Source organism: Crocodylus siamensis, chromosome 1 (genome assembly GCF_052110815.1).
Source record: "Crocodylus siamensis isolate JL-2025a chromosome 1, ASM5211081v1, whole genome shotgun sequence".
In the NCBI taxonomy this organism is placed as follows: domain Eukaryota; kingdom Metazoa; phylum Chordata; order Crocodylia; family Crocodylidae; genus Crocodylus; species Crocodylus siamensis.
The window spans coordinates 151,031,811-151,047,546 of NC_143395.1; the positions used below are offsets into that span (position 1 = coordinate 151,031,811).

Below are 15,736 nucleotides of genomic sequence, written 5' to 3' on the forward strand. Positions count from 1 at the left end.
TCGGCTTGCACTTCATGTAGATTAAGGTGCCTCTCTCCTCAAGCAGGTAAAAAAAATGACATTTGGACATGAGGAAGAATAACTTGTATTTGAATGCTTGTCTAATTGTATCCCAACTACATAGTTGGTCTAATAAAACATATCACCCTCAGAAATCCTTGCCTCTCAGAATGATGTAATTATATACACGAACTGCCATCGACTGGCTCAGACCATAGGTCCATCTTACCCAGTTTCCTGTCCTGGTGGCAGACAGCAGAATCTGAAAGGCAGTGAACTGGGAATGACCAAGGTTTTTTCCAATGTTCCTCTCTCACTTGCAGCCTCCAGCATTTAAGGTCTAGGAAGCTCCAGTTCAGAGGCTGTATCTCTATCCATAACTCCCATACTCAATAGCTACTGATGCCCCTTTCCGTCCCAAAATTTGTCCAGTCCAGAGCTAGGCAACCCCCAACCAGTGTGGCACACAAAGGCGTGTGCACCTCAGAATAGATGGCAGGGAAGGGGCCAGGGTGTCACTGCCACAAGTATTGGGTCCCTTGCAGCTCCCCTGCCATCCACTCCTGGCACGCCAACAAATCACGGTTGCACATGTTTTTGCCGCTCTGCCCAAAAATGTTGCTGACCCCTGGTTCAATCCCTTTTTGGGACTGCACAAACACAAATGTTGGCATTTTCTTGTCAGGACAGACAACTCGCATTCCCATAAAAGTAATGAGAGGCACTGTATGGTGCAGGAGAGCCCCCAGAGCATGGCTGTCACTTCAGCATGCCCTGGTCAACAGTTCTGAGGAGCGGGGTCACCAGCACGGCCACACAGGAGATGGACGAGGGGCGGAGTCCAGAGCCCTTCTCCTAACAGAAGTGTCATTTAAAAGAGGGGCAACAATTTCCTCATGGCGACCTGCTGCCCCTTTGGTATCAGCCCGTTATGGAAATGATCTAGTTTCAGGTCTAGGACAGTGACACCCATCCCTTTCCTGCCTGCTCTGTGACATGGCTCCTCAAGACTGGTGACTTGAGGCTGATGGTCACGCAAGACTTGTCACACCCCACAAGGTCTGCAAAAGATGCAGGCAGCTTTGAAGGCCCTTTGCCGGAGAGGCGACTGTGCCACATATGTACAGGGGGTCCTCGTGTACCCAGGCGGTCAGTGTGATACACGCAATATCTTTTATCACACCAACTAGACCGTTGCAAAATGTATTTTTTATTTGCAAGCTTTCAAGCACGGACACTCTTCCTCCGGCATAGGGGAATGCACCTATCCCATATTGCGCCCGGCTGGCTGCCGGCAGAGGGAAGGGCTGCTGAGCTCAGCGCCTCCGCCTCAGCGCTCCCTATACAGCGGGACAGCCGATGGTCAACGGCCGCTTCAGCCTACGCCACGGCGCATGCGCACAGAGCAGCCTCAGACCCCCGCCCTCCCTCGAAGGGAAGCAGCGGGGCAAGTCAAACGAAACCTACGGCCCCGGCACGTAGATAAGGGTCCTCGCGAGAGGTAACCTCCTCGTCCCCCTCCGTCCCACCTCATAACCTCTGTAGGCTGGAACTCCCGCGACATCAGAGGAGTTTTGCGAGATGAGGGCGGAGCTACGTTAGTGTCCGCGAGTGGTGACGGTTGAGGCAGTGTGAGGCTGGTTGGCGCCATGGGGCTGCAGGGTGTCAAGGCCGTCTTCTTCGACCTGGACAACACGCTGGTGGACACGGCGGCGGCGGGGCGGCGCGCCATCGAGGAGGTATCGGCCCAGCGGCCCCCTAGCGTCTCCCAGCAGTCCTCGGAGTGGGGGAGCCAACGCCTCCCCCCCCCCCGCGCAGGCTCTGGAGAGCAAGGGTGGCACCGGCCCCGCTCCTGTAGCAGCAGGAGGGAGCTAAGGCCACGTAGCTTCAGCCCTCGGTGAAGCTAGAGGGCTCTTATCAAGAGGGATGCTACATTGCGTGGGGGTAACAGCTGCCTCTGCCTAGCTGGGCCAGCAGCTTTCTGCATTCACCTAGTTATTGCATCTGTTTCTTACATGAGTGCAGTATGGGAGCCCTGGTGGTTTAGGAGATATGGAAGGAGCAGTGGTATCTCTTATTGAGCCACTTGGCAGAGAGATCTAGTGACTCAGTCCAGTAAAAGATGCCGTTTAAAAAAGGCTCTTGCTTTGTAGTGTAGGACCTTGCTACACATTCGAATGAAAGCTGGATTGAAACCAGCCATAAAGTTGTCAAGCTTTTTTGAAGCGCTAGCTTGATAGCTGGTTGGGTCTTCTTATAGCTGGAAAGTCACTTTTATTGTGTGATAATGATGTGGCATGTGTGGCTGGCCTACATTTATCATGCAATTTGCCAGTCAGTTGTGTAGTATATGTAACATGTAGCAAGGGCTTGAGAGCATGAAGGATTTGCCACGGAGCTAAAGACTTCTTGTGAAAGCACAAGATACATGTGAAAAAGGTTGTAGTAACTTAGAGTGCCTTTGAGAAGCACAGAGCCATCCCAGGTGCTTTCTGGTGGAGCACAGTCATAAGTGCGAAGTAGACAGGGGCCAGACTTCCTTACTTATGTTGGATAATACGTTACTGGAAAAACTTGTGCTTTTTTTAATGGATTTGTGACTGCTAGAAGAAAGTACAGCTGGTGATAAGTGAAGGTGTTAGTTGTTCTTGAATGCATAATACACCACTGAGACCCTCTTTCTCCCTTTCATTTGCTAAAGGTAATAAGTGTCTTGCAGTCCAAACATCACTATGACGAAAGAGAAGCCCGCTGTGTTTGTGAGAAGGTCCAAGCGAAGCTCCTCAAAGAGTGTCATGATCCAGCAAAGATGTGCATTACTGATCTAAGAATTTCACATTGGGAAGAAGCTATACAAGAAACAAGGGGTGGTGAAGTCGATCGAAATCTGGCTGCAGAGTGTTATTTCCTGTGGAAAAAGACTCGCCTCCAGCATCTCATCCTCCCAGAGGATACAAGGTGCATGTTAACTGAACTTCGAAAAATGGTCCGCCTGCTTCTTTTAACTAATGGAGACAAGCAAACGCAGAGGGAGAAGATTGAAGCTTGTGCCTGTCAACCATATTTTGATGCTATTGTTGTGGGAGGAGAGCAGAAAGAAGAAAAACCAGCACCTTCTATATTTCATCACTGTTGTGATCTCCTTGGAGTGCAGCCTGGGGAGTGTGTCATGGTTGGTGATTCCCTAGACACAGATATTCAAGGAGGTTTGAATGCTGGTTTGAAAGCAACTGTCTGGATAAATAAAACAGTGGTAAAGCCTATGAATACCTCCCCAGTACCTCACTATGTCATTTCTTCTGTTCTTGATCTTCCAGCACTCTTACAGAATATGGACCGCAAAGTGAATGCTAACCTAGAAAATAAAATGGCTAGTATTAATGAAATACATGACAGTTCCACTATAGAATTACAGAAATGCTAAGTGCTTAGATTGATAATGCTCAGGTTAAAATTTGGCTCTAAAAATCTTTCTAATGTGAACATTATGTTTACTTAAACGGTGGATGCGTGGATATTTGTGCATGGAGTTGAGTAGAGGAAAAGTATAGAAGATTCAATCCAATACTTACTGCTTGAAAGTTTTTGAAAAGGAAAAGCATAAGTGCAGTTCTCTTAAACTGTCTACACCTGGAAATTATTTTGACAGACTGTTTCTTAGGCATGTCTGTCTCTGACCTAAGTCTCTTATCAGTCTCTCTAATTTCATAATGAAAAGGGGAAAAAAAAGTTTTGATTTTTTTTTTTTTTTCCCCACCCCCAATTAATTTCCTGGCTTATAAGTTTAGCAGGAACTTTAATTGTTAGGATTGTTTGCAGTGTGCAAAACAGGAGAAGTCAGGAGAGAGTAAATCTAGTAAACTTTCATAATTGAATATGGAAATTCTTCTCCAGAAGAACTGAATTTCAATATTAAAAACATAAAAACAATGGGATCCAACATGTCAGGATGCTTTAACAAGTTTTGGCTTGATTTTTGAGGGAAAGTGAGGTAAGGTTTTTCAGTTAATTTTGAGAGTTGTTGCCCTTATTCACAGATTCCTTCCTCCCCACAGTGATTTTTTTTTTTTTTTTTTTTAAATAGGATACCTCCCTGGCAGAAATACATGTTCACTTCAAAACTTCCATCTATATATGGGACCATTTATCAGAGATACTCGATGGATCAGTTTTTGTTATATTGCATTCATACTAAGTATAACCATAATGCAAGTTATAACTCATGTAACTCTTTAGCTAAGTGATTTCACAGGGATATTTTCAGTGGTCTTCATACAGTTTTGAACATATTTTTAAAGCTTATGCCTCTATTTGGTCTGGTTTTATTGGTGAATCTAACTAACCATTTTGCAGACTTTGGGCCTGATCCTTTACTTGGCTGGGGAGACTCAAGAGTCTGCTGACTCTGATCCAGATATGAGATCAGGGCTGTGGGGTTCTCTTTAACTGTATGTTTGTACAACCTCTCCTAATTGCAGATGCTACATGTCTTTACATTTTCTTCAAGTAACTACATATGGAACTAGTACAAGTAAATGGTGTACATCATTCTCTTCTAAAAACTTTAATAATGATATTGTATGTGATAAATGGCTGTGGCTCACCTTTTTCACTGGTTTTAGAAGATTACATCATTAAATACTATACAGCTACTGTCCCCTCACAAAATTATTAATTGAATTTTGTTGTACTTTGGTTCCTTTGTGATAAAGATCTCTGTAAAGAACAGTTTTTAAGATTCTTCTGAAGACAAAACTGGCTTCATTATTTCCTAAATTTTGAAGTTTTGGGAAAGCTTAATTTTGATTTTTTTTTTTAATTGGAATTTATACGCGTCTGTGAAATCATGGAATCTTTTTAATGTTGTAGCCAAATATGTCATTACATGCTGACAGGTTTCATGTTTTGCAATAATGCTTATGGCAGTAGGCATTGTGGTATTATGGATATTTTTGTGAGTTAGCAGAAAAATGTTTTGCTGACTTGGAGAGTCATAAAAGACCAGCACACAAAGCACAGAAACCTACTAGAAAGCAGGGTATGTGGAATGGCTTGTCCGTGCGAGTTAGTTTAGCAAAGCATGCATCTAAACCAGTTAAGTTACGTGAGTGTAGTCTCTTGCATTGAAATCCTTATTTTGGTTGAAATAAGGTCCAATTTGGTTAGCCTAACTTGACTGAGATTTAAGATAAAATAAGTCACTCTTTATCTAGTACCTCTTTTAATAAATTGCTTTTCAGAAAAAATGTGACCAGTTCAACTGAAGAACTAAGCAAGCTTCAAGGAACAGAAAAGCTTTTAGTATATATTAATGTTTGGGGGGTGTTATTATTTTTTTTTTTTTTTTTAAACTACGCCTATGAGGAGGATTATGTAAAGGGGAATAAAAAAGAAACTGTCAGTGAGTGGAACTGTTAGATTGGCTGTAAATTTCTTTTGGTACTGAACCATCCTAATTCCAAGTGTTTGAGTACTATAACCACTTAGCTTTTATCACAGTTAAAACTTTGGTTGTTTGTCTGGCACCACACATAATAGCATCTTAGTCAGAGAGGCTTTTATGTATTTGTGTAGTAGAGAGTACAAACTGTAATAATTCATAATATTGTTCATGGACTCAGGTAGCTGTTGTAAATTGTCACAGCTCTGTTGATTTCAATCGAGTTTCCATGATTTATGAAAGTTGGGATCTGGTTCATACTCTCTTCTTGCCAAAGTATCATTCTGACTTAGGTTACTGAGCCTGCTTAATGTCTGGACAGTCTCATTCTGTTTTACAGTGGAACATTGTTATTTTTGTTTTGCACATGGCCAGTCTTTTCTTACTTCTAGTCATAAAAGAAGAAAAAAAGCACTGTTATTGTATACTCAGGTGATACACTGGTATGCAGTGGCCAAATAAATATTTCTCTCTCATTTCCTGAATACTGTACCAAGCCATCAGCCTGCACTTACGCTACTTTCCATTGTTAGTATGCTACTATAAAACAAGAAAAATGTGAGAAACATGGAAGAGGGGGAAAAATGTAAGGTGTTTACAAAGAACCAGTCACTTAATCTAGATAATATAGTATTAAGGCTGCTTCAACAACTGGGCTGAGTTTTCTTGAAAAAAAAGTTCTGGATCACTTTCACATCTGGAGCAGCAAAAAACCAGAATAGTGAAACAGTTTTATTGAGTTGATTTCTATTTTTGTGTCATGACTATGACCCAAAAAAGAAAATAAATAACCTGACTAAAATACACTGCCCAGAAACACTACTTGAAAACAAGGGATTCCACATGCACCTTTACTAAAAATGTTTACCTCAAGAGATAAGTACTTTTCTAAGGGAAACAATCTAAAATAGTTTTGAATTGTTTTTTTTTGGTGGGGGGGACATTTGTTTAACATGGATAAATGAAAGGCTTTGTTTTTTTAATTGTTGATTTAAAAATAAATTATGTACTAATTTAAGAAAATATCTCCTGTTTTTACTTAGTTCTAATTTCTATGGATAACTATATGTTTTCCTTTAAACACAGCCTGTATTTTCAAAAATAGTATCATAAAGCTAGACTTTTAAAACCTTGTACCTGATTTTCAGAGCTGCTGAAAATCTGCAATTACTGTTGACTTCAAATACAGCTGTAATGATTAGACACTGAAACAGTTATTCCTTTAATCTCTCTCGAACTTTAGCTCTGTGCTGTTGTGGCAACACTCATTGCTATTAGTACTTGAGCTAGTTCAAATATATGTATGTAAACTACAGTCACTGCATGGTAGACATCTCTTAAGTCATACAGGATATTACTGCATTGCAGAGTTAACCCAGTGATTGTCATCCCGGTTAACTTCTTGGACTGGGCATAAGCCACAATGGGCAAAGTCAGACCTGAGTTCCTGCATCTTCATAGGAATTACTTTCTTGCTGTTTCTGACACTACTGTCACAAGTCCATCCCTGGGTTCTTTATGGAACAAGTTGCCAATCCTCTTGGCAACCAGGGATGAGGTTATTGTGGTAGGGCTTTGGAGAACCATTAGTACTCAACTGATTTAGCCTGCAAAGTGAGGGGATAGCCAGCCTGAGTAAAAGCAGAATGGGAGCTCTGACTTGTATCTGGCTGGTCCATCTTGTTCTATTTGAAAGTAGCAATACACTTGGGTAAGAGGTTTTTGTGTGTAAATGAGTTGGAGAGAGAACAAGTAGGAACCACAGTTCATTATGGGTGCATATATAATATTGAGTTACTGCTAAGGGTTTTGGAAAGGATATTAAATCTCATGTTTTAGGGAATAAGCAAATCATTAATCATTGGAGATGAGGAATACCTAACAGTTTAATAGTGCTCTTTTCCATAAATCAGAGTCCAAATCAAGCCCCAGGGTCAGAGTCTGAACATTCCAGCACGCAAGTCGCTTTGTTTTGGCCAGTATGGATCAGACCAAAACCTTCAGAGTGTACATCTAGGCAAGAATATAGATGAGGGGAGGCTGCCCTAGGCCTACCCTTCCCCTTTTAGACCCCGAGACAGAGTCCAAAGGCCAGGCCTTGCGCAAATGTTCAATGCCTCAATGGTTATAGCTTCTGCTAGAGAGCAACGGATTAAAGCTGTTGCTAACTGCCTAACACCTCAGCGATGGTGCATTTCTGTCAAGGTGATGTCTCAGCCTTTTTCCAATCAAGGAATAAGTCCCATGAAGCATAGGGGGCTAGAGTTTTGAGGTGCCCTAAATTTGCCTTACTCTGGAAGTTGCAACATTGTATTTTATAGGAGCTATCCCACTGTGCTTAGCTTTGCCACATTGCCACCAAGCCCTCCAGTTGGATGCATACACATGTGCAGTTACACTAACTGGATTTTTTGTAGTTATGCACACACACACACTGCTAATAATACAGATTAATATAGCCAAGTATGTTTTTGGTTGTTTTTTTTTAATAAGAGCACACTGGTGGCTTACTCAGTTCATGGTCCACTAAAATCCTTTCTTCAGTACTGTCTGTTCCATCTCAAGTGCAAGATTTTGCACTTGTCCTTCATAATTTCATTCTATTAATTTTAGAGCATTTCTCCAGTTTATTAAAACCATTCATGTTCTTAATGTCATTACTGATCATTTTGGATGCTTCAAGAGCTACTTTCAGGTAGTAAGATCAAACTAGTAGGCCTTGAGTCTTTCGAGCTAGTCCATCTGATGTCAATGGGATTTACAGGCTACAGAAGTAGACTGAAACTCATTGTCTGTATGTCTCTGGTTGTTCCTAGGTCAATGGCTAGTGATTGACGGTGTTTATCAGGAACATCCCTAGAGGGGGCAAATCAAGGTGACTGCCGTGGGCCCCATGCTTTGGGAGGCCCCGCAAAGCCAAACTGGCTTCACGTCCGGCCGCTTGTCAACCCCCGCTACTGCATCTGGGCCCTGCACCCTGCTATGGTCATCTCTGGTGCTTCCAGGAGTGGAGTGGGGGAAGGCACTCCAAAAGCAGCTCTAATTAAAGCACCCAGAACATCTCATGTATCAGCATCCCTATGCTGAAAAATGGCAGCAGGGGCGCTTTAAAGCTTTTCAAACGAGTTTTAGTTAAAGTCTGATGGAGTGTGGTAATTACCATGCTCCAGCAGACTTGATTAATCAAGTCTGCTCTGACACTATAATTACAGTGCACCAGAGCAGCCTAACTGCTCATGTATAGGTGCCCTGAGTGACTAAATTAAGGCTGTTTGCATGGTGTTGATTGTGCACATTTATGCTATTTGTTTGCTTATCTGTTTAACATTTTTGTTTGAATCTGTCTTATTAATTAGTTTTACTGTAAAATTGCCTTAAGATTTTTAACTAAAGGCTTAGCTGTGTGTGTTTTCCACCTTATTTTCCTGTTAAAATTGCCATCTGGGAACCAGCTGTATACAATGAGAAGTAAAACAGAAACAATCTGTATTCTGTACAGTGTTTTCTTTCTTCTGTGCTTAGCTTTTATTTTTCTACCAAGCCTTGCAACAGATTTTGCCCATTATAACTTGCTTTCTAGATCACACTGTGTACATACAAGAGATGCAACAATGCAGGGATGATGTCAACTGTGCCTAAAGCAAAACTGCAGCTTTGTGCCTATGTTGTGAGGGACCCAGATATACAGTAACACGTACTGTCCTCACGTTTTTGGAATGTTTGGTGCCCTATCTCATTTAACTAGTAGGGAGTTGCACAGGACAATTCTAACAGATTTGCTCAAGGGCCAGGAGCCCTTGCCTTAATCAGGGGGTCCTTCCAGCCTTATGTTTCTATGATTCTATAACAGGAAAGCATAAAGGGTGTTCATTTTTATTTTGTATGAGTAATTACACTGTAAGAAGGTAAGATCTATGAGGAATTCCAATGCTTAATCAGAGGCCCCAATCCTACAATGACTTTTATATGGGCCTTACCTTAACAAATAATCTGTACATTGATGTCCCACTGAAGCCAGTAGAACTACTCATGTTTAAAATAAACATGTATATAAATCTCTGCAGGATCATAATATAAACAGATACTTTTAAGGTTCTCTTTTCTTTTCCATCCTTGTCTGATCCTTTTGCTAACATATCTCAGGCACTTGTGTGGTTAACCACATACCCTATGGTTCCTGAAACAGAAATACAGTTAGAGTCCGAGAAAAATTTGGCAAGAGGTTCCAGTAGAAACTTTCCACTTTCACACAGAACATGAGATGAGAATCTAAACCTACCGCTGTCTTGCATGGCAGGTGTTGCTGGAAGTATTTGTTTAGATTGTGTTTTGTTTTAAATAGGCGTCCTTCTGAAGATACTTCTCTGTGGGTGTACCTACTCGAGACATTTACTGTGGAGCGCCTAATTAGCTCTGCAACGAACATCTCGGTCTGTACACATGTGGCCCTATTAGGCTAGAGGTAACTAATAAACTCTGCGCAGGTTAGTACTTAATTGCTGGATAGCCCTGTGCTGAAGCATCCTCATGCCTCAGCCAGCCCCTCCACAGCACGTTAAGCTGGGTCAGAGCAACTCTGGGCTGGCAGGCTGACCTCCCGGGCCCTCTGTCAGCCAGGGCTGCTCTGACTTGGCTCAACATGCTGCGGTTCTGGGTGCGCATTCAAACACAGCACCTGGGAGCAATAAACTCTGGCATGATATGCACCAGATTTTATTGCTGTAAATTAATTGCACATGTAGATGCACCCTGTATTATACAGGCCGGGAACATTTGATCCCCTTGCATGGAAAAGGACTGCATTTAATCGCACTTGGATATCACAGCTCATAATGGACTAAATGAGATATTTTTTCCCACAATTCAAATACAATTTTGCTGACTTGCTGCTCTTAGAAATGAATCTATGGGGAAAACTAAATATTAATAATTCTTTTAATATTTTAATACATTCTAGGACTTTTCTCCACACACTCTAAGAACAAGATTTTTCTATTTACTCACAAAAATGGTAGTCAAATTTAATGGTACATGTTTAAATAAAGTATTTAAAATTACATGGTACTATTAGAAAAATATTTACTATTATAATTTATGTCTAAGTTGATCAAAGAAGAAAGGGAATTCTTATCTATGAATTAGCACTTTTTATCTTCACATTTTCAGCATATTACTGTAATGATAAAGATGCATCTCCAAAAAAAACATTGAGAATAAAAGTTATCCTTGTAAAATCTCTTTGGGTTCTCATTTATATTGTGTCACATTGTTCTGGAAAAGAAGTAGCTTGTTTTCTTCATATGCTATATGAATGACTCTGAGGACATCAGTCTAAGTACAGTGCCAAAACTAAGGGACAGAAAAGGAGTCTGTCCGTCTTTTCCAGTGGATTGGGTACTTGGAGTCTGGGAACTGATTTATAGCCTTGTGTAGCCTCCCTTGATCTGTCATCATCATCAGCAAATCCTCACAGTCGAGGATGATTGTCCATGATTGCATTTATCTGTGGATACAATCATCAACTTGTGGAAGACTATTGCTTAGGAGCACCCCAAATGGAGGAAGAGTCCACTGCAAGAATCTCAGTATGTCATAACCTTACAGTGATGACAACAGGGGTCATAAAAGTGGGAGAGGCAGAAACTTGCAAATTGAATCAAGAGTCCAGAACCACCCATCCTACATGTGCCTGAATTGCAACAGAGTCACTTAAAGTACCTGGGCCTTAGTTTCTTCATTTTTTGTATTAGCAGCCATCATTGGCTTCCACTGAATGTGAAGTTGTTATACATAAGATCAATGTGCTTTCAGGAAAGGGAACTGGGTGGGAGGGAGAAGGAGGGGGATTTCTAGTAATTTTGCTTCTCAGTTTTATAGACTGAATGCTTGATCAATGTGGCAAGTTGGTCTTTATGTATCTCCACATTACAGATAGTTTTCTTTTGTTCATGATAAAAAATTGTTCCTCTGTGTTGCCATGAAAAAGTTGGCAAAAGATAGAACAAGAGTTCCTGTAGCAGTAACCAGCATATTTATTTCTTTATTGATCTCTATGCTACTCTCCCCAAAAAGGCTCTGGGTGGCTTACAATAAAAACAAGACATAAAAATAGACACATATATTAGAAATGATAAAAAAAAATCTTCAGACAGGTTCCAATTAAATGTGGGTCTGTATTATAAAAGAAGATATCAAGTATGCCACTATAAATTGTGGAGTTCTTTTAACCCTTGAAAACTAAGAATTACAGTTAATGTTTCTGTTTTATATTTTAAAATAAATGTTATTATCTACCACTATAATGTGAAAAGGGACAGCATAGCATTTTTGCCAAAATAGTAATGGTAACAGTTTTGGTCAGTCTTTCTGCATAAATCATTAACATTTTGTTCTCTGTTTTCCTATTCATTTCATTGCTAATACAGTGTTTAGTATTGTTAACACTGCATATTTTTATGGCATGTAAATCTTCCAGAGTAGGGAGGGGTAGGATTTATTAGGATACCAGCAGTGGATGGGTCGATAGGCTTTGTTTTTCAAACTGTTGATGCCTTCCATTGTGTTTTGTTGCAGATATTTAAATGAGAAGGGTCCTGAACATTCTAAGTCCTTTTTTTACTTTCAGTAAGAAAATACATCAAACACATAAACAGGTTGTTTATTTCTCTTTCAATAAATGTCAGTGGGTGAAAATGCTGTTTCCCATTATTCCTATCATGTCCACCTAAGGGATTTCAGATATTCTAATATTTTCCACATTAATTTGTAATGGTTTTTAGGTCTCTGCCAAGAGTGGGACATCTTTTAACCAGGGACTCAACATTCATCCTGTTTTCTGTTTGTTTTCTGTTGAAGAAATAGCATGACAGAGAATTTTTTAGCACAAAGTGAATCTAACAACTATGACATGGTTTTGTAAAGAGTTTGAACGTTATCATTTTAGCGTCATAGAAAAATTAGGATTGGAAGGGACCCCAGGGGGTCATTTAGTCCAACTCTGCTCAAAGCAGAGCCATCCCAGCCAAGGCTCAGCTATATCATCCCAGCCAAGGCTTTCTTTAGCCAGGTCTTAAAAACCTCCAAGAATGGAGATTAAACAACCTCTCTGGGTAGCCTGTTCCAGCGCTTTACTACCTTCACAGTGAGAGAGTTTTTCCTAATATTTATCCTACACCGCCATGCTCCAACTTGAGACCTTTGCTCCTTGTTCTGTCATCTGCCACCACAGTCTAGCTCCAACCTCTTTGGAACCCCCCTTCATGTAGTTAAAGGCTGCTACCAAATCCCTCTCAGTCTTCTCTTCTGCAGACTAAATAAACCCAGCTCCCTCAGCCTGTCCTCATGCATCATGTGTCCCAATCCCCTAAACATTTATTTTGCTCTCCCCTGGACTGTCTCAAATTTGTCCATATCCTTTTCTATACTGGGGGCCCCAAAACTGGACATAATACTCCAGATGTGGCTTCACCAATGATGAATAGAAGGGAATAATCACTTCTTTCAATTTGCTGACAATGCTCCTACTAATGCAGCCCAGTGTGCTCTTAGCCTTTTTCACAACCAGAGCACACTGTTGGTCATATTCAGCTTATGGTCCACTATAATCCCCAGGTCCTTTTCTGCAGAGCTGCTGTTTAGCCAGTTGGTCTGCAGCCTGTACTGGTACATGGGAATTTTCCGCCCTCAGGGCAGGTATTTGCACTTGTCCTTATCGAACCTCATGGGATTTATTTTGGCTCAATACTTCAATCTTCCAGCTTGTTTAAATATAGCCTATCCATAACATTTATTTCTGTTTATTTCCCTATAGAACTATTAATATATATGACCTTTATAGAGTGACTAGAAGGCTGTTATCTGGAAAAAATCTCTTTTTTAAAACTTAATTCCAATTTTAATACATTATACTTTCCAATTTTGATGTACTTAATTAACTACAAGGTGAGCCAAAGCAACCTCTCCTATCTATGAGGGGAAAGCTTGACTGTTCTTCAACTTAATGTTGAAGGCTATACCTTGCTCAAGCAATCACTGCTGGAATGCATCACCAGAGAAATGAAACCACATGCTGTCCTTCTACAAGAAACACTTATATGGCAGTTGCAGCAGATTAAGCCCTCAGGCTACAGTCTTGCAGTCTCTGTAGCTAGCACAATCCATAACCTCACTACCTTCATAAGAAACACCCTTCCATACACTGCCAAAGGACATAACACCTCCTGAAATGCAACAGAATGGAGTGCTGTCCAGGCCAATAACTTAATCAGCAGCAGCATAAAAGAGCCCCTCTACTGCGCTGTGAAGCACATCCCTTCCTATTTATAATCAGATGACCTTATTCACTGGAGACTTCAGCTGTCACCATCAAGATTGGGGATACTCCTTTAATAGCATCAACAAAGCCAGTCTTTGTCTCTGGTCAAGTCTGAAAGACATAACCTTCATATATGACCCAAAGAAGCCAAGTACCTTTCACTCTAGACACTGGAACATTGAGACAAACCCAGACCTTGCCTGGTGGAAGGGTGACTCAAGTAAAATACCAATAAGAAAGGTACTTGACAAGTTTCCATCTCCCAGCACAGACCCATGGACTCATCACTATTGACAATATGATTTTTGAGCCCGCACCATCTAGACCAGCTCCAAGATGGAACTTTTGGAAGGCACATTGGCAGAAATACCAAAGACTGACCAAAAAGAGAGAAAACCAACTAGAGGATCCATCACAAACCAGCATTTATCAAGGTTACAATACATTTGCAAACAGTCTAATTAAAATAACCACACTCTATGTACCTAAGTTATGATGTGCCAAGCTGAGACAAGCAGTATGAACATATCTTTAACAACATCAAACAATGCAATGACTCTGCAACTGTACAAAGAAACAGAACAGCTGGCTATCACAATGAACAATATCAAAAGCTTACTGTCATAGAAGGATTGGATATGACCCACTTGAGTAGACAAGTATGGAGCACCATTAATCATCTTACAGGTGAAGGCACCAAAAAAATGACATTGCCTTGTGTCAGCAAATTCCATCATGAAAATATTGTGCAATAGCAGCAAGTATGGTAACCCAAGCAAGCAACACATTAAGAAACAATCAGACATCTGATTCATGAGCAACGTAAATCACCCTATGCCAACCTTAATTTAACCATCCCCCAACTCTGACAACAAGTTCAACACAGCTATTAAAGTGATCAAGACTTGCAAGGCTGCTGGACTGGATAAGATATTCCCAGAATTTGTTACAGGGTCAGAAGCACAATGAAAAAATGGCTTCAGAAATTCATGTATAAATGTCTAAAAAGTAGCAGACTTCCAAAAATTGGGAAAGAGCTGTCATCATTGCTTTTCTGAAACCTAGTAAACCACCAGAGGATCCAAAGAGCTACCAATGCATCTCACTACTCTGCTTTACATACAACTCATAGAGTGCATAATCCTGAATAAAATAGAGAACATCATTGATCCACAGCTCCCAAAACAGCAAACTGGCTTTCAGAAAAAGCAGTGTACCACTGACCAAGTTAGATTACTTATATCTGACATAGAAAACAAATTTAAAATAAGGCAGAAAACAGGTGAGTTTGTTATCAATCTCACACCTGCCTATGACACTGTATGTCATCAAGGCATCATATATAAACTGCACTCTATGATACATGACCACAAGCTACATGCTTTCATCCTGAACACGATCTCCAACAGATCTTTCAAACTCACTACCAGCCAAGGAAAAAAAAGCAGAGTACAAACTCTGAAGAATTGAGTCCCCCAAGTGTTAGTGATAACATCAGTGCTTTTCAACGTATATAACTTAGATGAAGCATCTAAGCAATACATGTTTGCTGAAGATCTTGCCATAGTAGCCCAGGGAATAAGCATGACAGAACAGAAAAAGACACTGATTACTGACATGAAACTCATTGCTGACTATGTCCACAAGTAGCGCTTAAAGTTGAGCATCAGTAAATCAGTATCTTCCCTCTTCTTCCTGGACTATCATTGAGTCACACACACACTGAATATCAGAGTAGACAATCACGTCCTTCCCTATAAGACAGTAGCCAGCAAGAAACAGCTGTAGTGGGTCTGATTTTTCCACTTCATCACAATGCACAAACATCATGAGCTGAAGAGAAGAGAGTTTATACTAAAGTGAAGCCAGTCCAAAAACAGTCTTCACTTATGCTTTAGGGGTAAGAATTTTAAAATGAGTTCTGTACACAATTACAGGCCTACATTTGTGTGCACCTCATTTATGTGTACACGTCTATAGAC

At 40.7% G+C, this 15,736-nt stretch overlaps 1 protein-coding gene across 1 annotated transcript; it reads left to right on the plus strand.

Annotated features, from left to right (window-relative positions):
- Positions 1-1,540: 1,540 nt before the first annotated feature.
- Positions 1,541-8,250, plus strand: NANP (N-acetylneuraminic acid phosphatase). The gene is made up of 2 exons (XM_090045426.1): positions 1,541-1,739; positions 2,702-8,250. The coding sequence occupies exons 1-2, from the start codon at positions 1,650-1,652 to the stop codon at positions 3,422-3,424; spliced, it is 813 nt and encodes a 270-aa protein (XP_089901552.1). The 5' UTR covers positions 1,541-1,649; the 3' UTR covers positions 3,425-8,250.
- The last annotated feature ends 7,486 nt before the right edge of the window (positions 8,251-15,736 follow it).